Below are 27,054 nucleotides of genomic sequence, written 5' to 3' on the forward strand. Positions count from 1 at the left end.
GTCATATGGGGTGTTTTACACTTGACGAAATCATTACAGAGTCGAAGACTTAAACGTCTTTAGAAACACTTCAAAAAAATACACTATTGAAATGACATTGTTGCTTAGAATAGAACAAAAGGCGAAATGAACAGGTGTCGGATCAATCAATCTGTTTTTATCTCAAGCATAGTAGTTCAAATTTCCTTTGTCAAACATATCAAATACGATGAACTTTTGTAAATTCACTTTAGCTTCTGTTTCTGGGAGTGAAGTAGTCAACAATGAAGAGCGGTCTAAACTGGAACAGTCCTACCTGACCGAAAATTCTACTCTACTCTACTCTACTCTAGTCGCAAACCTTGCACTGCTGTTAGATGTATTGCAGAAAAATCTCGATAGAGGTCGCTACTATATTTTACTAATAGTGCGCATGCGCTTCAAGGAAATTTTTCCAGCGGGAAGGAAACTCTAGATTGGAAAACAGGTGTTTTTGCTGAATATTTGTTTTGAAGAAGTTCTGATCTGCGATCTTTTATAACCGAACAGAAGCAGACATAGGAAGCTTTCTGCAGCCCGAAATATGCTGTGATTGTCGGACGCACTGTGCAGTTAAAGGTCGGTGGAAGGTGGCGATATCGCTGATTGTGAGGGGGAGGGGGGCGTTCTTTTTCCAGGTTGTTGTTTCGTGACCGTCGAGTTAAAATCCTGTTTGGTGCATGCGCGTGCATGTACAGAAGTATATTCTGTGTTTGCGAATATTCCACCCAGTTGGTAAAAAGATTGACGTCGTCAGCCAAATGATAGATCGTGCGTAAAATCGTTGTCATGGCAATCTAAATTGACAACAATGTCATGTCAGTTTCAATAATGATGGACTTATTTCTTAAATTTGCTAGAGTAGACGAAAATAAATAGAGCCTCCTTGAAAAAAAAAAACGACCCCTAGGAAGGACCCCTAGTCTTATCGATAAGTGTGGTGGGGTCTTAAACGTGCCCGATGAGTGGCTCTCCTCAATCCCCTCAGGCTTTACGTCCCATCCGTAGCTAGTACTAACCCTTTCCAGTTGCGTGCAAGATGTTATATGATATATATCATAACTATGTTTAATCTGTGTATCGTTTTGTGACAATGTTTTCTTCCAAACTATATCCTTTCTGGCATCGGTTTCTTGACTGTATCGTGTATCCTGTTGCGTTGTTTTGGGAGGATAGTACTTGTAACTCTTTCCAGTAGCGTACTCTACAAGTTTATTACTATTGTTTATCCTGTGCAATATTTGTGATGATGATTTTTTATAACTTCTAGCAGCCAGTGCTAGACTGTACCACATACACCATTGAGGTGGTGAGTTTTTTAACATGCTCAATGACTGGCTCTCCTCAAACACCGGACCTCATCCGAAGATAGTAACCCTTTCCAGTAGCGTGCAAGTATATTATGTCTGTTACATGTATGTTTAACCTGTGTATCATTTGTTACATCCTTTCTAGCAGCCGTTTGTAGACTGTACCACGTACACCGTTGAGGGAACGCCATGTCGCTGTTTAAGACGAGGGACTGGTGGTCGGCGCGATGCCAGGAGGAGACGTTCGACCAGGGCTGTCTGTGTGTCGCCAACATCGACAACAGTCCCAATGCACACGGTACGGCTTTGCAACATAGACTTCATGTTTAAAGGACTTGGATACATACAATACAGGACAAAATCATAATGGACTTTTTAAAACACCTATGATGTGACCTATCCTATATCCAATGCATTGTTGAAGACCAGAAATTCACAATCATTGACACAGTATTTTAAAATTTATCTGTTATTGTCTACAAATTGCTTTGTTGAAGTCTAAAATCCATACAATACTTAATAAATTTGAACCATATTAACCTTTTCAATTAACTTTCCACATTTTGTTTTTTATAAAGTCTGTTCATTCCCTTACAGTGTTTGATAAGTAATTAAGTCTTGCTTACAAAGTGTTGTTTTTTCATACCAACAGTAGAAAACTTTCTTTCATGCTAATCTTTGAATTGTTGTCTCTCTCCAGACAAGGTTTTGATCGGCAGTTTTGCGGGCGTGCTGCGGGCGTACCTGCCCCGCCCCGGGAAGGGGGAGGGGTTCAAGCCGGAGGACCTCCTGTTGGAGGTTCAGCTCAACAGCCCCATCCTGCAGCTGGAGGCCGGCAGATTTGTCTCGTAAGGAGCCGTCCATTTTAATGATCCAGGGGAAAGGGTTTTTAAAAAAAGTAGAGGGCCTGAACTTATGTCATTTCTTCCCAAGCGTAAGAGCTATGTACCACTCAAATATAGTGACCATATCTTACCCAGAATACGACATATCGAACTCGAAAGTTCTGCTTCAGTACCAAGGAAAGCAGCCATTTCCAGTTTTTCATAGAGGTGAAAAGAGCAAATCAAACAACTGGATAGTCTCTAAAAGAGTCAGAGGTTTCAGACAGCATCCACTGTCATCCGTGATGTGTGATGTACCAGGATGTTGAACCTTTGAAGTATTGAGGGGGAGAAGTGAGTAATAAATATTTTTGTACTTTTATATTCTAGAGGCACAGAGGCCCTCCACTTGGCAGTGCTGCATCCCAGGAAAGTGGCTGTGTACGGGATATCACGTAAGTTTGGAATGTTTCCATATAATTCTGGTCTGAAACGTTCAAAAAGTAACACAGTGCTTTGATCCTTTTATGGATTTGTTAAGTGAGTCTAGAAACATAGATGCAACAAGGAGTAATACAGCATGTATTTGTATACCATTCAGACCTTGAGGAAGGCAGCTGAGGAGTTAATGAAACAATGGCAAGGTAAATTTCCTTAATTTTTACTAAAGAAGAACCTGTTTTTTTCCCGTACAGTTGTGTCGGGTGCAGTTGAACATGGCAGTCACTACCAGCTGAACATGATGTACGAACACAACCTGCAGCGGACGGCCTGCAACATGGCGTACGGACCATTCGGAGGGGTTAAAGGTTAGTATGAAAATCTAAAGGCTTTAGAGAAACTGTCGTGGTACAAGTTACTACAACAAATGTCCTTAAAGTGCTGATAAAGGCAATATTTCTGTTGGGGTCTGGCAGAGTTTGGAATAGTGGCAGAGTTTGAAATAGGCAACCTCCATTAATAGCAGTGAAAGGCTCTCTGAAAAATGGTTTATTGAAATTTGTTTACATATAACAGCATGGAGATTAAAACTGTGGTCATCTCTTGCAGATATCTTTCCTGGGAACAAAGGTGTATAATATGTAATGTAATGAGTTTCTTATGGCCAACCAACCAACTTGTCAGAAGCAACCACCTGTCCTCAGCAACCAATTAGCCTGAAGTCCTTTGAATGGTTGCCTAGGCCAGGTTTGACTGTACTATTTTCTCTCTGGACGTACATGTATGTACTTGTACTCCTGTATGATAATAAGGGAAGCATATTTGCATTTACTGAAAGCAAATGTTGGCTTTGAAGTTTATAGAAATGTCTTTGAATTCATCCATAGGAAAGGATTTCCTCTGTATCCAGTCTATGGACGGAACGCTGTCTATTTTCGAGCAGGAGAGTTTCGCGTTTAGTCGCTTCCTGCCGGGGTTCCTCCTCCCAGGGCCGCTGAAGTACATCACAAGAACGGACTCCTTCATAACGGTGTCCGCGCTGCGACAAGTGGAGAGTTATAAGTAAGACAAACTGATTATCTTATACGTTTATGAAGGTTAGACGTCCAGGAACGAGTGATAATAATTTGATTAAATCCAAATCAAGCATTTGTCCAGTGGTTTAGATTTAATAAGAATATTACTAGTAGAAGTAATATGTGTTTAACACCTAAAATGTATACGTGAATGCAATTTGGTCTTTTCTCAACAAACCAACACTATTTAGCAGATACATGTATGAATGTAGAATTATTAAGGACATACATGTACCAAGGAGCTCCTTGCATGTACGTAGTATGAAAGGTATTTTATTGTGCCAGTATTTCTTTATTTCTGATAGTGATGTTTATGTTTGTTGTATTTCCCCAGGTACCAAGTCCTCGCTGTTGCCACAGACTCCAACTCCAAGGAGGAGTCACAGAAAATCAGTTCTGGGAAAAGAGTCACTGTAAGTTAGACATTCTACTGTAACTGATTTCCTTTCTCCAGCAGTCTTTCCATGAAGTTATATACACGTGTATGCTTCAACTTATAGTATATGAAAAAGCTGCCATTTGCTTTTTGTTCAATCTTTTCACATGGGAGCAAAATATCATAGAAGGCACAATGATGATAGCTTCATACAATAAGCAAACTAGCCTGGGTGCCATCCTCTGTAGTAACCGCTGGCTCCATGCAGCAAGCGATAAGATTGACAGAACCAGTGGTTACTATGAAGGATGGCACCCAGGCTAATAGAAAATAGCATTTTTTGTCATCTGTTAGTAATCTCTTCTTTTCCTGTCATTTCAGATTGACTGGTCCCTGAACATCGGTGAACAAGCTGTGGACGTCACGTTTGTCAGCTTCCCACAGGCTCCACCATCAATACTGGTACTGGGTAAGGAAAACTGTAACTTTTATCATTACATGCAATAAAAAGATTCTGGCAAATGACAGATGATTATCAGATGGGAAAAACTTTAGTTCAGAGTACACATTGCTACCCACAAGTCCATATTGCACACTGTAATACTGTAAGTGTATGATATGTACAATTTAAATGTTCTTGTAAAAATATCAATATAGCTCTTATACATTGCAGTTAATCCTCTTCTTGCTGCTGAGCATCACAGCTAACACAAAGGCTACCATCACAGGGAGAAGATTGAAGTGATAGCTTGTGTTGTTTTGATTATCAATTGAATGTTTTTATTTCCCTACAGGAGAGCACAGTTTGTTCTGTGTTAAGGAGACGGGTCAGCTGAGATTCATGAAGAAGCTGGAGTACAACCCCTGCGCATTCCTACCTTTCGCTGCTAGTAAGTAACGTGCTGGAATAGTGGTGCGGATCGGTCCGGCCGGACCGGTTCCGGACTTGTAAAAAGTTTAGGTTCAAGTCCAAAAAAACCTAAACGTCTGGAAACAAGTCCGATCTTGAAAAAAAATTCTCTCACTCATACATTCCTTTTTGTTTTAAACCATCTTAAACCTTCCTTAAATCGTGAAATTTGCACTAGAAAAATATTAAAACATTGCTGTTTTTGTGTTTATAACTGAACTTTTGTGTTAATTACTGACTGTATATAATTCCGTATATACAGTTTTCAAATTACATGTAAAATATCTGCCAATATGCAATTTTATATGTAACATGAAAAAATATTCCAAAATTATTGTTCAGGTCTGGACTTTCAAGTCCGGACCTGAACCTAAACCTCTGGACTCGAGTCCGAACCTAAACCTAAACTCGGGTTTATATCCACACCACTACGCTGGCACAAAAAAGAGCAGCCTGTAATTTTGTTTATAAGATTCATCTGTGATTAAGGTGAAGCAGTCAGTCGCAGTCACCTGAGGTGATGCATGAAGCTTCTTAGAGCATGGTCACATCCGTTGCCGGTCTTGTATGATTTGGATGTTGTAGAATTTTCAAGCAGGCTGTAACAGAACCAACAGGGATAGCCTTTTCCATAACAGAATGAAAAGATGAATTTTGTATGACACTTGCACGACTATCAAGAATGCCCTCAGTTTGTAATTGTATGACAATCGTACAACGAATGGGATCAGGCCCTTAAGTACAATCATGTAGCTAGTAGTGCAATACAAATCCAGCCTTGCTAAAACTTTGAGCCAACGTTTTGAACCAATCACACCAGGTCACCCCTACACTTTTCGATAAGTGACTGTGTGCTGGGCTCTTTTAAATGCAGAAAACCTCAAAAAGGAGTAATTGTTTGTATTTTTCTTAGATTAGTTAATGCAAATTTCAATGACCTACATGTATACTTCAATTGATTTTTCTTCTCCTTATTTCCAGCCCAAGACGGAGTGATCAACACGATCATCTGCACGCACACCAACCAGTTACTGGTGTACGGCGACGTCACGCTGAAGTGGGCCGCTCAGCTGCAGCACGTTCCTGTAGCGGTCAAGGTCGCGACATTCCCGTATGTACTGTGGAATCTATTGGCTGGAATATTGCTGTTAATTTTATTGAGGTCTACATTTCGGGCACAGCCTTTAGGATTATATTGAATATTGAGCAGTCCTTGTAACAGACGCTTTACCAGTACAAATTAAAGTGATTATGAAATAGTAGCCAGCATATACTTGTAGCAGTCAATGTCACAACATTCCTGTATGTACTGTGGAGTTTTTGTCTTTGTTCGCATAACTGGTAAAAAACTGTTAGGTGTAACACACCAGTTTTGTACAGCAAGTACATGTACAAGCAGCGTAAGACTAGACAGTGAGGTTTGACCCACTCATACATACTGATCCCTACTGCGGATAGGTTCTTTAACATGATTGAGGTGTGGCTGTCCTCAAGAACTGGACCTCTGGTTTCCCATTCGACAGAACTAACTGGCAGGCTGGGCACTCACTTTGACCTGAGTAGAGTTAGGAAATAGGTGTACAGTGCCTTTCCAAGGGCACAACATTTATGGGCACGCTGGGGATTGAAACCTACAGTCAAAAGTGGTCAGGCAACCACCTGGCGCAGGCAACCACCTCCAGTCACAAGCCACATTAAAACAGTCCAGTCCATTTTTACGTAGTTAACCCCACCCTGTCCTCGGAAACCATTTTCCCTCAGTCCCTTGAGTGGTTACTCCAGGATTGTCTGTATCTATAAAGTATGATCTTCTATGTTAACAAATTTCTGACTTTGTTTATGTTTTGCTTAGTGAACTGAAAGGAGTAATAGCAACGTTAAGTGAGGACGGCCACCTGAACTGTTCCTACCTCGGCACGGACCCCGCCATGTTCATCGCTCCCGCGCCGGAGTCGCGAGACATTAACTACGATGCACAGGACGAGGAGATGGAGGACATGAAGAAGCGAATCGCTCAGGCTTCACAGAAAGGAGGTATGAACTATGAACTTTGAACTTTGGACTGTTACTTTTTCCATTGCCAATTTTGATAGGAAGAATTTATGCATATTTTGCCAAGCCACAAGGCAATTATGTTTTTGAAAGGGCTTTCTTTAGAGGATTTTAAGGCATAATCTATTCCCTGTTCTTTACTATATGTTGTATTTTTGTACAGATATCCTTCCACAAAAGAAGAGCGAGGATGAGTTGACAATCACAGCCTCAGTTTCCCCCTCCCTCGACCCTGTTTCGGTATGTCGAATAGATATTGAGTAAAATGCCATCTTTTTGGCTATCTGTCTTCATTTGTTGTACATTCCCTTAGATATGATATGATTGGAATGTTTAAGTTTTGATATTACAGTCTGGTGCTTATTTCTCTTTCTACAGAAAGCTATGAATGTAGAAATGCAAGATGAAAATGTGCCATCAATAACAGCAGAGGTAAGTATAAGGCTGTGAGAGTTTTTTATTCCACCTTCTCTTCATTTCATATTCTTTGGAAACGAAATTTGGCCATGTTATCTGTTTCCCGTCTAGATAAAGCACACAATGTATACATGTACTAGGTACATTTATGAAGTACAATGAATTATGACATAGGTAAAGTAACCAATAACCTCGGAGTCACACCTTGAAGTGACCTTCAGGTCTTGTTATGTGGTGATCATTGAGTAAAAAAGTTCAGAAAAAGCTCTTTTTTTTTCTGTTATTTTAATCACTGTTCTTGTTTTATTCCAGCTGACATTGAAGAGTAAGATGCAGGTGGAAAATGTGCACATGACAATCCGGGGGTACGGATCACTCGGTTCTACACAGACGACCTTCAAATTTTCTTATCTAGGTCAGTCACCCTCTAAGTTCATGGGTCAAAGGTGTTGGTCTGTGACTCTTTGGATTAGTTTAAGTTCATTTTATTAAGTCAACTTCAGCGATACTGCTGCACCATATTCCATGAGTATAGCAGAAAAAATACAGAATAACTTTATTTTGCATCAGCTGCATAAGGTACAAAGTATGGCAAGTTTTTGCTTGAGTGCATCACCTCCGTCCTGTATATTTTTTTTTTTGATTAGTAAAAATAAAAAATCGAAATAAAAGTTTTTGCAACAAAATGTTGTTTATAACAATTGTAAGAATTTTCTATTCAATGATAACTAACTTAAAAATAATGCAGGATATTCATTGTTAATTTTGCCCATGCAGCGGCCTGAACAAGTAACAATGACGACATACCATATGGTTCCAAACCATAGGTTGGAGTTTAGTAAACTAGGTAATATACTTTCGCCTTACCATTTCTAATTCTGTGTTTTTTGTTGTTTTAGACCCCTCCAGCCCTCCTGTGGTTCCAGTGTCATTTTACCTAGAAGGGACGTACCCGCCGGCTTCTCTCTCAGCAGAGGTGTCAGCTTCCTACAACATCCCTACAGGTGAGGCAGCCTGCAGTGTCTTATACAGATGCTAGGGGTCTCTTTTGAGTGGGCTTGTTCCATGGGACTGCTAAAGAATGTAAAATTGAGCAACCTACCCTTGCCGCCAGCTTTTTTCATAACAGTTTTAGCCTCCTACAACATTCCTACAGGTAAGGCAACCCGCAGTGTGTTATAGAACTGCTAGGGGTCTCTTCTGATTTGGCAAGTTCTTCAATTGAAACTGATTTTGTTGGTCATCAAGTGACAGCATAGAATGCAAGAGTCCCCTGTAATGTCCCCATACAAGAATTTGGACATGCAGTTGTTAGGGTTTATACAAGATAACTAAATATGTATCTGTATCAGATTCTGTATAGCCAGTTTACATTGGGCGTAACACCCCAGCTTTGTAGGCACGCTTATCAACCTGTCACACCTATGCAACCTTTGCACATCTAGCTTTAAGCACTGTTTAAAGCTATATAATGAGGATACTCCTTGGTGGCAATGAGTTCCACTCTATGATAGTGGACTCCCAAAGCTCCCCCATAATTGGGATCAGAAGGCTTAACGTCCCCTTCAAAGAATGATCTCATCTCAAGGTTCATGATCTTACATTGTGTAATGTGCTAGCACTGCTAGGAGTCTCTTTACAATGGACAAGTTTTCTCCCACATTGGTACAGATCTTTCTGACGAAATGTTCACCTTGTCCTTTGATTACCAGGTGCACCGCGTACAGTACAGGCCACGGTGTCGCTGCCGCTGTCGCTGGTGTGTCGGCCGTGCGTACCCGTCAAGAACGCCGTCTGTAAGGTTACCATAGATACCAACAAGCCACCGGTCAATCTGAATGAAATATTTCCAGGTACGTGTCTTCAATACATATTAGGAATAAATTTGACAATACACAATACAAAAGGTACTGATTGACAAGCATATCTTGTTTAAAAATTTGTAAACTTAAATAAAGTAACCATAGAAACCAACAAGCCACCGGTCAATCTAAACGAAATCTTGCCAGGTAAGTTTTTTTATAACATAGTCAAACCTGCTCAAGAAGACCACTCAGGGGACTTAAAAAATCTGGTCTATGTGGACAGGTGGTCACTAAAGACAGGATTCTCATTGCTTCTGTCACTAGGAAATTTTCTAAGGGAACACCAAAAAGTGGTCACATTGGTAAAGTGGTCCTTATGTAGAGGTGGTCACTTGTACAGGTTTGACTGTATAGGAATAAGTTTTAACAATTATAACGTGTATGAAATGACTGCACACGACTTATTTTATGCAGTTTTGTACTTGTATGAAACAAAATCTTTTACATTGTCTGGCTTGTATTTGAATTTGGAACTTGTTTCACAAAGTGTTCGAAACTTTTCCCAGACCTTTCCGGTGACTATGAAGGCAGTAGTGGGTATGCGCTGGGGTTCGAGCTGATAGGAGGCCCAATCATCACTGTACTTGCATCCAAGACTTCTCGTAAGTACATGTAAATTGGACTGCATCTAATGTTTGTGCCTGTATGATGTGTCAGAATATTAAGAGCTGGAATTGGGTACAAATGTGGCATCTTTGTTATTCATTTCTATCAGCAGAAAACTTGAATGTTGAAAAATTGTCAGAAAAACATGCAATGAAGGTCATTCAAGAACAATAATTTGTATATGATATCATCTCATACTCTTTTGTAAGTTGACTAGAATTGTTGTAGTGGACATTGCCATAAATACATCATCGAGTTGTACATCATCATCATCTGCCACACTCTTAACAGAGTTGGAGCACTATGTTATATAATCTATGTAGTAAATGTATATCTCCATATGTAATCATGTACAATTTTGTAGCAAGAAGTCATTGAATTATCATAATTCTCCCTGTGACGGTTACAGAGAAGTACCGTGTTCAGTGTGACCAGTTCGATGCGTTGTGGCTGGTGGTTAAGGAGCTGGTGGATCGGCTAACCAGACACCACAAGCGGCGAGGGGCCAGTGACTTCCGGTGTTCCTTCGTCGGGGGTCTGCCTCTGCAGGAGTACTTCGAAATCATTGATTCACATTTTGAGGTAAACATTTTGTTCACAGGACATTGGCCTGTCTTGGTCATGTACATGGAAATTTAGCACTTCAAAGAACCCATGTAAATTGAAGTAAATTTGGATTCTTACTATAATTATTCTAGAGCTACGAGCATACGATACATGTCTAGCAAAAGCTGCATTCCACATCAGCTCTGCTATGAAGATACATGTAGTTCTGCTATAAATGGAGCCTTAGGATTCAAATGCTTGTAATGATGTATGATAAAATTATGTGGGCTTGCTAAGTAAAGTAGATTTGATTTCTTGTGACTTGCAGGGCATGATTGCTGTCATTTACTCTAGAAAAAGCTTTCATCATTCTTCTTTTACCCTATTCTACATAATATATCAGTTTCTTTTGTCATTTTTAGCTGCGTTCTCAAACGGAGCATCTGAAGAAAGTGCTACAGCAGCGGGCCTCCCAGTTCCGCTCCATACAGAGAAGACTGCTCACCAGGTTCAAGGACAAGACTCCCGCTCCCCTGCAGAACCTCGACGCGCTGCTAGAGGGCACTTTTAGACAGGTATGACTTTATAAAACTCTCTTCTACTGTAGATTTGTCATTTTTGGCATGGTTATATTTGTTGTACTACTGTACTTCTTTTGTGGTAGGATACATAGTTTAAGGACAAGACACCTACTCCCCTGCAGAACCTCAATGTGCTGCTAGAGGGCACTTATAGACAGGTGAGGCTTTCAGATATAAGGTGTTGGTCTGTCATATGAGGCACAGTCAAATTTGTCAAGAAAAGTTGTCAAACTTTTCTTTGTAGGATTTTCAGCAATTCTATTACAGAACCGATCATCAAGAAGGATATAGTCTCATATATGAGGCTGGGCAGTAAGAAAGAAGAAGAAGAAGAAGTAGTAGCTAGTATTCAATCATATTGCTGCTAGGCTCCCTGTACTAATGGCAATAATTCCAGTCCCAAGACAGCTGTATTCTTTCAACGCACCCATGATTCCGAATACTTCTTTTGTTTTTCTTTTTGATCTATATCTTGTTTTTCTAAGTTTTTAAGGTATAAAACTATATTTGCTTCTTAAATGTAAATTTCTTTGTCAGAAAGACATTCAGTAACAAAGAATGCAATTCTACTTTCAAGTATTAATATTGTTACTTGTGGTGAGTATCATCAGCCATTTCAGTCAGTGTCTATACCTCCAAATCCATTTTGCTAGCCACCGAGAACTCTGAAATCCATGCGCCATGTGGTTAGCCACAGAGGTATCACTTCTAAGATAGGGAAAGACAGACAATTAGTCAAAAGGTGATTTGTGTCAGCGTCTAGACACAGCAAACTATATTAACTACAACCTCTGAGGGCGTGAGAATCGTAGGATCGGGAACACAGTTACTCCTCCGGGCTCCGAGTCAGTTTTTTTCTCACAGATATTATAAGATTAACAGGTGAGCTACGCTGTAAGATGATACTTTAATACTTTATTATACAACACTGTTAGCGATCTTTAGAATCTACAGGCCTTTAACCTCATTTCTGCTGTGGTAGGTATGTTTTTAATCAGTGAATTGCTGTACAGATATCTGTTGTTGAAACGTTGCCCCAAGTGCAGTTCTTTAGCCCTAGGCTCTAATTCGATCACTCCCCCCCTCCTTGCCCCTGGGTACCTCTAGTATCACCATGTTTGGTGCAACTTGTATTCAATATAAATCTTCTGTCCAAACATATGATTAGGAAGAAATCTTTCCGTTCTTTTGACCTTTGCGTGGTGAAAAAGAAAAGTGTGAGGATTATAACAGTACTGGGAGTTTAAGTTTTATTATTATCTGCAAACTCGCATGGGCAACTTTAATATCGCCATTTGTGGTGCAAGTTTGTGCAACTCGCATTCAATATAAATCTTCTGTCCAAACATATAATTAGGAAGAAATCTTTCCGTTCTTTTGACCTTTGCGTTGTGAAAGGGAAAAGTGTGAGGATTATAACAGTACTGGGAGTTTAAGTTTTATTATTATCTGCAAACTCGCATGGGCAACTTTAATATCGCCATTTCTGGTGCAAGTTTGTGCAACTCGCATTCAATATAAATCTTCTGTCCAAACATATAATTAGGAAAAGATCTTTCCGTTCTTTTGACCTTTTCGTCGTGAAAGGGAAAAATGTGAGGATTATAACTGTGGGTGGGACGACGATAGAAATCGTTCCCGTTAATTCGTCAGAGCAGCAAATATTCTCAGACATCCCAGATATACGTCAAGATAGTTAGTAACCACGTAAGCAAACGTAAAGCCCCAAAACACACAGTCTTTTGAACTAATCGGCGGTTAGATTAATCGCATCATCGGAATTACTTCAACAATAGGGGAAATATTTTCTTAAGTAAGGGATCATGAGAAAGGTTCCTTCCTTTTTCCCCTGCCTGATTTGGATTGAAGCTTTCCACATCTTTGCTTAGTTTAAAGACTGGCAGAAAGCCTTGGATCAGAACTGAAATATTTTTTAAACATTTACATATATCTTGGAACTAGATAAAAGTTATCGGTTGTAAAATCAGAAAAAAGTTGTACAAAAGCCAAAGTTTTTTCAATTGTTAGCCCAAATAGAATCTCAAATGACTCTCAAATGTTTATCTATACATCAGCAAAGATTTTTTGACAAAGGAATTGTCCGATGATACCTTAGCCAAATGATATCGCTCAGTCTCTCTCAAACTCAGGAAGTGTGAGTACTTCTATATCAATTGATTGATTGATTAATTGATAACTGTCAAACTTGTCTTTTTATCAATTAAGAACTATTACAATACCTGTAATAACAAAGTTATATATTTTTTCTTGAACTCTCACAGTTGAAAATCTTGCAAGAAAGCTCTTTTGAGTCTCACAACAGTTACTGTAGCTGAAGAGTTGATACAGTGTGCTGCTTGTTCAGTCTGTTATGTGTCAGTAGATTCACCGGTGATGTAGTAAAGGTTAGGCTATAGGTGGGACACAGTTAATGATTTCTTTCCATCCCCCTAAGACCCCGGATTGCGCCCCCCAAGCCCCCATTGTCCTGCGTAGTCCGCCATTGTTCCGTAAAGAGCGAAATGAGAGAGCGGGAGAGAGGAGTTGATTACAGATAATGGTCCGGCTTTGTGGCTTTTGTCCTGGCCGGCAAGCGGAAAACAAGGGGGACTTTCCACATAACTGGGCACAATCCCTCACTGTCCAACCTGGGAGGACTCTCCGCAACAAAACTGGTCTTGTCTGGGTGATACAAAACTTGTCTTGTCTGGGCAGTGTATCTATATTAAGCACTAAGTAATATTAGTTTTATAAACACCAAGAAATTGATTTAATGGAACATTCTTAGCTCACCAACTTGAATATATGGAGCAAAAATCATGCTAAGTTGATGAATGTTAGTCATGCTGTTGTTAACAAATCTATATCATATGACTGGGCACAATCATTCACTGTCCAAACTGGGAGGACTCTCTGAACAAATCTGGTCTTGTCTGGGCGATACAAAACTTGTCTGGGCAGTGTATCTATAAGCACCATGTGATATTTATAAACACAAAGAAATTGTATTCTTAGCTGGGCAACTTGAATATATGAATCAAATGTCATGCTGTTGTTTGACGTTGATATTGATATTTAACAAATCTATTATAATCATACATGACTGGACACAATCCTTCAATGTGCAATCTGGGGCGTGGGCATAAAACTTGTCTTGTCTGGTCGATACAAAACTTGTCTTGTCTAGGTAGTATATCTATAAGCACCCGAAGAAATGGAACATTCTCAGCTCAGCAACTTCAATGTATGAAGTAAATGTCTTGTTGCTTTGATATCTAAAAACCTATGATTAGTTAGAGCTGGAAATGTGAAGACGTAGAACATACATAACACAAAATATTGTTGCGTTTTCTTGTGGTACTGTAGAAAGACTAGTTGCCCTTAAAAGATTATGAACAAATCACTAAACTGCTTCAAGGGTCCAAGTGTGGGGATTCGAACCCAGGACCTCTGGGTTTCCACCCTGGGCAAGGGAAGCAGATCCACTAACCAATTGCATCATAGGGACACTATATGAGCATGAACAATAAATTACCCTTTGATGGACATAAAGACACGCTGACATGTTCCCTGCCCTACACCAATAGTACTTTGCAATATTGACATATGGTACAAATGTTTTGACAAATGCTCCTGTCACAGTGATACGTTTAATCTGACACATACAAGCTTCCCCTAATCTTTGTTGAAATGTACACGGATCTCATATATGCGCCACCTGCAAGCAGTCTGTTCCCATACTCAGTTCTTTTTACAGATAATTCTGGGCTCGACATTCATATGGAGGTATAAGTGCACTCGTCTGGTGCAGCTAATCTAAAGATTTTTAGTGCACAGAAAGAAAATTCTGGGTGCACAAAATAAGATAATGTCCATCAACAAAACAAGATACAAGATAACTTTATTGGAAATCGCTGTGTTGCCACTGAATTAAAACCAATGTACAAACATATCAATAGTCAATCAATCAACAACTTTGTATAGACGTTTTGAGAATTGGAAAAATTGCAATGAAATTTCGAACAAATAACACAACAAAGGTTTTATTATTTTTCTGACAGAACATAACATTAGTGTATAGTAATACTACCATTATGATTGTAACCATACACAAATATCTAAGCGGACCAGTGCACCCACAGTCAAGAATTAGGGGCACAGCTTTCGAGCCCTGTGATTCCTACCATGCCTTTTGTAATCCAGCAAAATGTCTGACCTATCAAGAATTCCTCCTTTAAATTAACCCCTTCTGTGAAATCTTGTCAACCAAATGTTTTGTTGCAGATCATATAAAGAAAAAGAATTGTGTGACTAACAGTAAAAAAGTGTCAAAGGAAACTTTCTTTTTAATGAATTTAGATCAAAGGAGTCGTTCTGTGTGCTGCAATAATTAGGAAATAGTTTCTTTTGTTTTCTTTTTCTATCAGGGTATTAAGAGTTGATTATGTGGATTTTGAGGTGACAGGCATTCTTGGTACAGGGGATAAGACTCAAGACACTATATACCTAAAGTATACGCAAGACAAGAAACCAAAATGATAGGCCAAATTATGTTTCTTTTACTGTAAAGTTCTTCCAATAGTTTAGTGACAAGGGAAGGATAGACTGTCAAAATATAAAATACTGGAAATATGACATATGTCAAATACATGAAAACAAAATACTAGACCGACATGTTTCTTTTACAATAGGATTCTTCCAAAAGTTTAGTCTTAGAAAGAGTTAAGTTTAAAAATATGAAATACCTCAAATGTGACTAATATCAAAGACAAGAAACCAAAATACAAAGAACATATGTGTCTGTTTTCCTTTGAAATTCTTCCAATAGTTTGGTGATATGGAAATCTATGTGTTGACTTGAAAGGAAACATGACTTGTGTAGTGATTTGTAGTTAGATCATTAACATTATGCAAAATGTGGTAAAAATGAATTACAGAAATAGGAAGTTGTATTATTTTTGATACAAGCAAATATGCACAAAAAGGTACAGTACTGTAACTATCACAGCAATGATGTGATATCAAAACACATGTACTAAACACTTTTAGTTATGTCTCTTTTCACAGACTCTTGTATAACAAACACAGAGGTGTTGAAATAAAGTGTCAGGACTGGCAGCCAACGTCTCAAGAACCAACATTCCTCATTTCCAGTTTGGCCAATTAGTATATAATGCTACGCCTTGCACGCCAAATATTTCACCAACCAGAAACAGCGGTTCAAAAAGGCCACCTAAGGTTTCAATCACGGCCTGCGAACTGTTAACACTCACCAATTGAGTGTGGATATTTTGGGTCTGCCAGAAATATAACGCAAAACAATTCAACCAATGTGGTCAATTAAGTCCCGATTACCATTAGATCCAACCACCTGCTGGTGCCTATCAGTTTCAGGAGTTGGAGCTGACAGTAGTTTTCCACTTAGATACATGTACCCATACATTAAGCCGTCAGATTTAGGTCCAGCCAACGGAGCTAAATGATGTAAAAACGCAAATAAAAGTGAATTTTACGTGGTAACTTCACATAGTTTTTTACTTTCTTTTCAGTAAGCCTTCAGATTTAGGAGTCAACGGAGCCAAATGATGTAAAAACGCAAATAAAAGTGAATATTATGTGGTAACTTCACATACTTTCTTTTCATATTGTCATTTTAAATCTTTATTACAGTATGACTACATTTTGTAAATCAAGATTGAATTGTCTATGACAGTGCTTTTCTTTTAAGTGTTTAACTTTAAGGCTGAGGTGAAAACTTGCACCTGACCCTGTTCACTCCCTGAAATTGTGTGCACCAAAGTACAAACTTTCCTCTGAGATTCTGTTTTCCTGTTGATTTTTCCAATCTAACATTTTTTTTAAATTCCGTTAACCAAGAAATTAAAATGGCGTGGCCTTAGTCTTTCCTTGCAATTCTGAGATTGCTTTTCTCCACACTCCCCCTTAGACTGACATTTCTGTCTGTCTGAGTCGGTGAGGTGTGAGGTATCACACTTTCCCATCAGGTTGTCTAAACGGTCCCTTTGTTCTCCTCATTTGTTCTGAGGACTCGACCCTCTGACAGTGATGAAGTATGCCTGGAGGGGCCTGGTCATGTGATGGTCTTAAGAATAGGTGGAACATCATCTGAAGGGGAGGGGCAGAAAGATTTATTTTTAACTGAGAAAGAAATTATACAAGGTATTGCAGTCGTTGTACTTAGTTTTTTAGCTTCGCCAAGAAGGTTATGTTTTTGGTGCCATTTATGTAAACTATGTATTTGTCTGTGTGTTTGTTTGTTTGTTTGTTTGTTTGTTTGTTTGTTTGTTTGTGGCCAGCATAACTCGAGAAGCTGTGAATGGATCCTTATGATAAATGGTTTGTGGGTATGGGTCAGGAAAACAAAGGTCAAGTTTGATAATGGGCCTCCTGGGACCTACCAAAAAGAATAGTAGTTAGCGTGTTTGGGTACTAGATAGAATTTTTGACATATCTGTATGACTGTATCTGTATCTATATAGCCGGTACAACCGCTATTAGGCGTAACACACCAGCTTCGCAGGCACGCAGTGCGGCAGCAGCTGGTTATATTACTCCGAACGGTCTGTTACACCTAGCTAGTCTTTGCATCTTGCAATATAATTGTAGGTAACAGAAAAAAAGTTATTTCAATCCCTGACAGAGCTTTCCACTTCTAATAAAGTAACATACCAAATCTGTGGAGTCTCAAAAAAGACCGTAAGTTGACATATGAATCATTATCAACACCACAACAGCTGACATTCCAGAGGGCTACAAAGGTTTTAAAACACTTGCACAACCTTTGATAGCTCTAGCAATTTACTGGGCTTTCAAGTGTGTGAACTGAGAAAATATTTTCATTAAAGTAAATTGTCACTATCCTACAGTGTCTGTTGTTGTCAGTAGCATATACTGTAAATGCATTTAAGTTTGTGTGGTTTTATTTCGCGCTAAGGTGAAAATGGAGTGTTCGCTGCGGTTTTAAGTTTGCGGCAGCGCTACAGTTACATGATATATATACTGCTACAGTATTGGACAAAAATGTTTGCGGGGGTTTTAAGTGAAATGCGGTGAAACGGTCGAAAAACGTGAACATAAAACCACCGCAAACATTTCTGCATTTACAGTATGTAATAATTTTTACAGCAAAGCAAGAATGAGTGCAAATGTAACCTATATAAAGTGTAGACTGTAAAGAAATGCGAGTTTAACATTTTTGGAAGCAGTAAAGAGGAAACGCCCCAGGTGTAAAACAAAGCTTGGGTTTGAACTTTCTGACACTAATTATTATAGCTGTAGTATAACTAAAAGTGCAGTAGTTTAGGGGTATGAATTCCTGCATAACTACCAGACCAAGGAATGTTACGACATTGGAATTGGAACAGAAACACATGGTGGGAAATTCCACATGGGCAACAATTGGAAAAGTAATTTTAAAGTAAAAGTATTAAGTATGAAAGTTCATCTGAGTTCTACACAATGAGGAATATTAACTATTCTCCAACTCAAAAAAATTCCCTCAACGGAATTTTCAACCGAATCACTCGGTCTTCATCAGCTATATTTAAAAGTAAAAGCAGTCAACTGAGGTGAAGCACGATGCTTTTTCAAGCTAGTAGTGCACCATGCCAAACTACAGCTTTCACCTGCGCTGTTTGTGGCAAACACTGCAACAGTAAAGCTGGACTCGCCGCTCACAGACGAGTCCATCGACGACGCTGAACCGATCGTCTGGCAGGATAAAAAGGAGAAGAAGAAGAAGAAGTTCAATGTGCCTTTGCTATGGCTTGTATTTTCAGCCAAGCACACCAGGTCACTAATACTCTTCTCATAAGTGTGTTGGGTTCTTTTACGTGCAGGGGTTAAACTTTCATTCTTGAGGCTAATGCATAAAGCTCCCTCATACACATAGCTGCTGGCTTCATGTCACCATCCAAAATGACAAGTGCAATCTCTTAAAACATGTCTGAGCTGCGGCTGACCCTGGAATTGAACCCCCGCCCACAGATCCATGGAATTTGATCCATATGGCAAAACAGCGTAACAATTATGCCACAGGGACATTGTTAGAAATTCTATTGATAGCAGACATAGTTTGGTAGCGTATGTCATATTTCAACAATTGATATAATGCCAGACAATCCCATGATATGCATGTCTGTTTAGCATACCATACGTGTCGTGCAAGCAGCATTATCGTCGTGGTCTGATATGACAAAATACCATTATTATCGTATCATGGACAGGATGTGATGATATCGATGAAGGACAGCAACAGACAAAACAAGCTGTGTTTGTCGCTATTTATACCAAAATCTGTTATTATTTCCTATATGTAGACATTGTAATCATACAAACTGTACACAAAGTATCCAAAGGTCATAAGTGTATTAACATAGCCTCCACCAGGCCTTCCAAGGGGGGTATGGATAGTAGAACTTGGAGTTGGAGAAAATTGAGTGAAGAATTGGCCTGGAGAGTCAGTCCGCGGGAAAGGTATCATTTCCCTCTGTCCGATGAAACCCTATGTATGGTGGCCAAACTCCCTTGACAAACATTCTCATCATTGCTAGCGTACATGTACTTAGTCTGGTAGAGACAACATACCGGTATAATGTGTAAATGTAGATAAGTCTGGTAGGTGAAACATACAATCATTGCAAATGACGTAAGCAAAATGGCATGTTAAGATCCTTACCGTACAGTTTTGACGTATATGCTGTTTGTATATTGTTAGCTGTTGTATCCTAGCATTACCTAGATTTACACAGACTCCATACAATGACGCATGCAAAATGGCATGTTATCGTCCCCGTACAATTTTGTGATCCGTATATTATTACCTATTGTATCCTATATCTAGTATCCCAAAGCTTCACACTGTCTCGTATTAAGTGCTGTAGGACTCACGTCTATTCTTCACTTATATCATTACCTATTGTATCCTATATCTAGTAGTAGCCCAAAGCTTTACACTGACTTGTATTAAGTGCTATAGGACTCTCATCTCTTCTTCACATAGTCGGCTTTTTTCGAAGCCCTCGTTAAATTTCGGAGGCAGAATTGGAGCTTATAGTTCTGAGAGGGGTCAAGGATGTTGAATATCGTGCCGACTTCACTTTTCTTCAGCTCTAATCATGCTTGTTATGACAGGAAACCATTTTCTCCGGCTGAGTTTGAGGTCACATGAAAGATAATGATGATTTGTGTGGAAGCCTCAAATTGTCAAAACGTTTAATTTCATAGTTGGATGGAGATGTTTACACAAGACTGTAACAGTTGTTGTTTCACCTAAGTTTGTTTTTGAATTGCATCTTTTTGCTACGTTAGTTATAATGTTACACTTATCAATTTCATACTTTATACATTTGCCAAACTGTTCTTACATATACCAGTCTGGTACTTTCTAAAACAAATTAGACTAATTCATCTCCAGTACATTGTAGATATTAGTCCAGTGGCTTGTAAAAAGTCATGACATACAATGTATGGTACTCACTGTATACAATCATGTAGTTGATTTTTCTTGTTAATATACACATGCACAGCAGGAGTAAGGTATAATATACAAATGTATACTTTTCTTGCAACTAGATAGTTGCATTTAAAAATAGGCAAATCTGATAAATGTAATACTTGAAGTTAAGTGACTGTTTACAACAAAATTCTTTGTGCTTGAAATGATATGCACAATTTTCTTACAAATGGGCACGTATCATCATAAATGTCAAAACAAACACGACTTTTTTCCTAATTGCCTTTAAGAAAATCACAACTCCTTAACAGTAGAAATCATTTACGTTATGATCTTCACAAAATACAATCGAGACTTTAAAAAAATGTTCCATCCTAAGAAAAGGACAAACTTTTGATACTGTATAAACATTGGCCACAGTTTTCTCTCTGTAGACACGTTAATGTAATTACTCTACTAACTGGTCGCAGACAGGGGCCTTTTGATGTTTGTTGGGTCTCGAAGCCCTGCTCGAGGCAATGTTCGATGTTAGCGGCCATTGTTTCCCAGCCGTATCTGTAGCGATGGCATAATTGGAGGTCAGAATAGTTTCCTGTCGCTCTGAACCACTGCACAAGAAGAAAGCCGGCAGATGATTCGAAGCCGGATTACCGGATGACTTTCTGTGAACACTTTTGGTCCAGAAATGGACGGGAACAAAACCTATCTCCGATAGATAATGTGGTGGTTAATACAGGATGAAGAGGTGACCAGAATGTCATAAATTTGCCACACAGACTGTGTATTGTCTCCTATTTATGCCTGGTTAGGTGCTGGGGAACTGAAAAATTGGTCGCTTATTTCAAATTTCCTGTGGAGACATATGATTGACCAGGGAGGGAGCCGATTTTTGGCCAAATATGGAGAAAATTATCTGTGTTGTTTGTCTTCATTTGGGGATTTTCTTGTCTGTCATCAATGGTATGAAACAAAATCTGTTTTTTAAACCTGTCAACTGTACTTGATTATGAAAGTCAGGAAATTATCCGCGTTGTTTGTCTTCATATATACAGGGATTTACTTGTCAGTCATTGATGATATGAAACAAAATCTGTTTTTAAACCTGTCAATATGTACTAGATTATGAAAGTCAGTACTGATGTGTTAGTGACAAAGCTTCAGACACCCTCACATTCTAGTATTATCGGATCCCGTAAATTCTATAAACTTTAAGACTGTAGACTATAAAGATTTCCTGTGGTTGTAACAGAGAAGAAACACACTAGAATTTAAATGGTTTATTGCATGACCGGGGGAAATTCCTTAAGACCTTTTTGACAAGTACAATGAACAGTGGACCATGGCTTAACGTCGCATCCTAAGGACTGCGACCCTGTCCAGTAGCGTGCATGTCGGGAGAGCAACAGAAGCCAGGATTCAAACTCCGAGCCTCCTGCTTCTGGACGCACGCTACAAAATGGAATGTGCTCCCAAATATGACTGAGTCTATACTTCCCATTGTCTCAGTTTATGACTGGTGTAAACTTTCTGATCTAGATGTTTTAATTGTTGATAGTTGATCAAACTATATTCAAACTCAAAGTCCTGAGGTAGGGTTGCTAACCACTGGACTATGCATCCTGCAAAATGGAATGGATTCCCAAACATGACTTGGTCTATACCTCCCATTGTCTTGGTTCATGACTGGTGTATATTTTCTGATCTGAACATTTTGATGCTTCCGAAAATAAATTCATCAGGTTGGTAGAACATAGGATATTTGTGCCAGTCAGAAGCTCTGAAGAAGGTGTCTGACAGACACCGAAACGTCAGCACGTGAGATTCCTGGTTGTGTAAAAAGAAACTCCGAATATACTATTTTAATACTTGTATCAATAGTTGACCAAACTGCATTTTCTCCCCAGATCCTGGCTGTTGGGGAGGCATGTGAGGAGAACACGAGGTCGTTGCGGCGGGCGGGGAACGCGGTGAGCGCCGCCACGCGCCTGATGAACATGCTGATCCGCCTCAGCTTCGGAATGTCTGACCGGGAATTCGCCGTTCTGGAGGCGTCGCTGACTGCACAAGTGGACGATGATGGGGAGATTGTAAGACTTTCCTTTCTACTGTAATAATCGCATTATGATACATACATGTACATGCATACTCTAACGAGTTGAAGCATCTACAAAGTTCTGCTTTTATGATATCAGAGTAAAATGTATAACATACAGTCAAACCTGCCCAAGAGGACTGATAGATTAGAAGACCGATAAATCTGGTCTATGTGGATAGGTGGTCATCTCTATGGCCAGGATTCTTAATGCTTGTGTCAATGGACAAATCATCTGCATAATGTAGAGGTGGTCACTTGTACAGGTTTGACTGTACGTAGTATGTACCAGACCATGTTGACCATACTTATGTTAAACAAACACTAAGAGCAGGGAAGAAGCCAAACCTATGGATTACAGAAGTTTTCAAACCATGTGAAGATATGCTGATGATGAGAACCAGTAGTATAGAAGCCCAATCACTCTTATGTACTTTTATATTGCATGTCTTCATCAATAATTCTTTGATCACTCGGTTGACGCAGGGTTGGGAAGAAATCGTTGATGCAGCCATCACACACCTCCTGCGGACGTGTCTCGCCAAGAGCTCCAAAGACTCGGTCACCAACCCCCCCGCCCTGGGGATCGCAAAGGACACTGGGAAGCTGAAGAAGCACCTCTCGCTCCTGGTGGACCGTCTGAGTAAGGGGGGCAGTCTCGCCATGGAGGGGGTACCCGGGCTGGAGGTCAAAGGTCAGATGTCAAAGTTGTCATTTTGTGCATCAATCTATAAACCTTTAAATGGACACGTGGTCGCTATAGACAGGATTCTTGATACTTCGGTCAGTGGGAAAAAGTATCTAAGGGACCACCAAAAACAGGTGTCCACTATGGCCAGGTGGTGGTCTTTATGCAGAGGTGGTCACTAGTACAGGTTTGACTGTAGCTCTACTTCAATATTTGAATATCATATATCAGGACTTTGGTATGAACTTTGTTACAAAAACACTTCATATATTGTATATTATGTAGATCTACTAAGCAAGCAAAATAAAGCCAAAAAGGGGATACGTTTAAGTCAAACTGTGCTTGTGAAGTTATCTAAATGTATTCCAAACATTTTGTTTTTATTCTGCAGAATCAGAATCGAAACCCGTTGCAGTGAAGGTCAAGACCTCCCCCCGGAACAACGTCAACCCAGAACCAATCCTGGAGCAGAACATGGAGCCGGGAGAGGTCCCCGTCGGGAGCAAACTCGGGGAACAGAAGAACAGGAAACTGGCGCCCATGTCTCCCAGAAACGGAGGAGGGGGTCTGAAGCCGCTGGGAGAGAGTGGCAGCCTGCCGCCGCTGGACATGAAGGGGTCTCTGGGGAGTTTGCCTCCACTGGGGGGGAAGAAACTCAATGACGGTAAGTTTGGAGACTTTCTTTGGATTGTCCAGTGCACCAGGGATGTCCCTGTTGCAGATTTCATACTGAATGTAACTTTGGGGGGGGGGGGGACTTTTCAAGTAAGAGACAGGTGGTATATTCAGTTACTGTTTGTTCATTTGTTTGTTCATTTGTTTGTTCATTTGTTTGTTTGTTTGTTTCATACCTGCAGGTCTAAACGACCTGTCCAAGAATTCCGTCCCCGACCTTGACGACCTTCCGATGCCGCCGACCCACAAGGTCAGGAACGACATCCAATGGGAGGAGGAGGTTTGAGGTCATCAAGGTCAATGACCTCTAGGTCTTAAATCAAACCTTGGTCGACAGGTGCACTTGGCCATCAAGTGCGTTAAGGCCTTGGAAAGAAATGTGTTTTCCAGTTACCCGATTGACCCTAGCAAAATTGGCTAGGGGTCTTCTTTGGGGGTCAACTGCTGGCAAGAGATATAAAATTTTGACATTCAATTTGACAATAAATCATTTGCTAGTTGGGCAACCCTGACTGATCATGTAACAACATGGTCATTGATCATGATGAACCTTATGAATTTTGACATCTAAATGCTGGCAATGTTGAATCGTTTTCCAGCATGTTCTCATTTCTGTTGCAATGGAAAAAGCGATATAGACAGACCCATCAAATGTAGGTCCCCTTTATGTTACACCCTGCATAATAATATATCTGTATGATTGGAAACACTATGTTAATTTTGCTGGGCCTAGGAACTTGAAAAAAAATAGTCTCTACCAGACTAACTACCCGGCTATAGGGAGAATGTTTGCCAGAGGAATTTAATATGGCCACCATAGGGTTTCATTTGCAGGAGGGGGAGATGTTAACGTTCCCGTGGACTCTCCTTTCCTTTTCCTCCAAATTTTATGATCCGTTGCCCCCGTAGGAAGGCCTGGTGGAGGCTAGGAAAGGACCACTTCTCTCAAGAACTCCACTTCTCTGAGAATTGTGTCATAGATTGTTGGACAAAATTGTTTATAAAGAATATCTGTTCCGTCCAACCAATTGTACATATACAGGACTATTGCCAGAGATGCACTCTCTATTCTCAATGTTGTTTGGCACTGAAAGTTTACGATCGGTGTATATTTCTTTGAAAAGATAACTGATAAACTCTGAGTGAGAGTCCAAAGTGCCTTGTACAGTTAAAGAAAGACTTATCGTTATTTGTACAATAATAATGTTAGATACTGCTAGATAGCCCCTGTGCCATAGATATAAGATTTGTTAGAACTTATGGCTGAATAGCGAGTGAGCTTTGTATGTAAAATTTGAAGAAATGTTGTAAAATTTATCTTCAGTATGGATGCTTGTCTTGTGTTTGTTTTCCTGTGTTTTGAACCCTCTGATGTTTAAAAGATAAATGTATGGAATCTATGAAAAGCTGTAAAAGGTAGCCTGGATACCAGACTCAAGTGCAAAGCTAGCACCAATCCCTTGGCTACACCTTTCATCTGGGGTCGAAACATATGTCCTGCTCACAGAGTTTCACCCTAGCCTGAGTTTTCAAGCTGCCAGGCTAGGGTCTAACTCGGGAGCCTATGTAAAATTTCCTCATTAGCCTGTTGGCCCTGGAGCCAAGAAGCTGGCCTGTGTAGGCCCTAGAAACAGTCTGGCATCCAGGCTAGTTAAACTTTTTTTTTAGTTCACACGATCTGTTCTCAACTTTGTATAACAAACATCTTTCAGATATGAGAAGACAACGGAATTCTGTGAGATCAACAATGTCAAAGGCTTTGTGTTAGTTAGGCATCTTGCACCTGTGGATTTTTGTGTTGAACCTTTCAATTTTTGTTGACAATCATGCTACAAGGAATTGTTTATTTGAGTACTCTAGACTTCTATGGTGGTGTCTATGCATGTACATTGCACAAAGAATAAAGTGGCACCATGAGTGCACTAAATCACCTTGATAGTGTTGAAATGCTCTTGTTATTTTCATTCCTTCAATGAAGAAAACTTCTGTGGAAAAATTATTTTGGGAACATTTTGAGTTTGAGAACAGTTTATTTCTTCATGATCTCTCTGCATATACTGTTTTGCAATCAAGTTTGTTTTGTTTTGTTTTGGAATGGCTCAGATGTGTACATCATATATTGATGTTGACTGCAAATAATTTTTTCCAAGCAATTTTTTCCAAGAACATTTTCCAATTTTTTCAATAACTTACCATCGTGATTTGTGCAATTTGTTGGACTCTGTGCTAACTTTGATTTGTGATTGTGAACATTGTGTCAAAAGCTGAACCTGTCATTTAGCTAATGTGGATAACTAGGATAATTTTTGTTTTGGCAAAGTAAAAAAGAAGTAGTAAAGGAAAGAATGAAGGGTTGAAAGAAACAATGAACAAATTTAAGTACAAATCATTAAATCATATGTACAATGTAGCCCCAACAGCAAATAATGCATTCCTTTAGATTGACTTTATAACATCTGATATGAGATTTAAGAACTAAAAATAATTAGCTTATTTAATTCATGAAAGCATTGCTCACAAATAAAACCTACACTTAATGAGTGAACTGCAAAGTTTTCCTCAATTACATTCTCTACACATTGTCATAAAGCAAGAACATGTATTAAAGTACACAGACTTTGAGACTTGAAGCAAGGCAGGTAGAGGAAAGTACTTGTTAATTGTTCAGGAGAGACAGCCAAGTTTGTTGATGTTGTCATGGCAACAACCCAGCTGTTCTGTCTTGTTGCTTGGCTCATTGGGACCAGTGTCTTAAAGGTGTTTCTTCAACTTTGTTACTGTTAACGTAAAATCAGTAGGTGCTTGTACATGTATGATTTTGCTGCTTTAAGTTCCATTCTTATCACAAGGTCACGGCACCAACAAAATGCATGGTAACATTGCTTTCTGTGTGTGAAGAACATGCTGTTTTGGGGCAGGTTTTTGTACAGAATTTGCACAGTCATCTACATTGGAAAATTTGATATAACTTGCACCAGTGTCAATATATAGTCTTTATGGATGTTATAGATGTTATAGAGTGTGGTACTTTCTATATAGGGTGGCTTTCTGTACCCTTTTCTGCAATAAAATCCTGCTATATTTTGTGAAAAGTGTGTTTTG

General features: G+C 39.5%; 1 protein-coding gene across 1 annotated transcript; it reads left to right on the forward strand.

Annotated features, from left to right (window-relative positions):
- Positions 1-419: 419 nt before the first annotated feature.
- On the forward strand, positions 420-25,883 carry LOC136420415 (protein PTHB1-like). Its single transcript, XM_066407313.1, has 23 exons — positions 420-597; positions 1,474-1,626; positions 2,029-2,176; positions 2,543-2,607; positions 2,848-2,961; positions 3,481-3,655; positions 4,004-4,082; positions 4,427-4,514; positions 4,840-4,935; positions 5,937-6,066; positions 6,808-6,989; positions 7,171-7,247; positions 7,386-7,439; positions 7,737-7,839; positions 8,324-8,428; positions 9,137-9,277; positions 9,796-9,891; positions 10,305-10,477; positions 10,864-11,016; positions 22,402-22,584; positions 23,076-23,283; positions 23,669-23,941; positions 24,135-25,883. Exons 2-23 carry the CDS (start codon positions 1,518-1,520, stop codon positions 24,236-24,238), a joined length of 2,856 nt encoding a protein of 951 aa, XP_066263410.1. The 5' UTR covers positions 420-597; positions 1,474-1,517; the 3' UTR covers positions 24,239-25,883.
- Positions 25,884-27,054: the final 1,171 nt, after the last annotated feature.

Source organism: Branchiostoma lanceolatum, chromosome 15 (genome assembly GCF_035083965.1).
Source record: "Branchiostoma lanceolatum isolate klBraLanc5 chromosome 15, klBraLanc5.hap2, whole genome shotgun sequence".
NCBI classification, from domain to species: domain Eukaryota; kingdom Metazoa; phylum Chordata; class Leptocardii; order Amphioxiformes; family Branchiostomatidae; genus Branchiostoma; species Branchiostoma lanceolatum.

Bases quoted from the DNA above. Each gene is read 5' to 3' on its own strand.
- LOC136420415 (XM_066407313.1), top strand. From the start codon at position 1,518: ATGTCGCTGTTTAAGACGAGGGACTGGTGGTCGGCGCGATGCCAGGAG. The intron at 2,177-2,542 runs GTAAGGAGCCGT...TTTATATTCTAG, and splicing joins GAGGCCGGCAGATTTGTCTC to AGGCACAGAGGCCCTCCACT. The intron at 4,936-5,936 runs GTAAGTAACGTG...CCTTATTTCCAG, and splicing joins ATTCCTACCTTTCGCTGCTA to CCCAAGACGGAGTGATCAAC.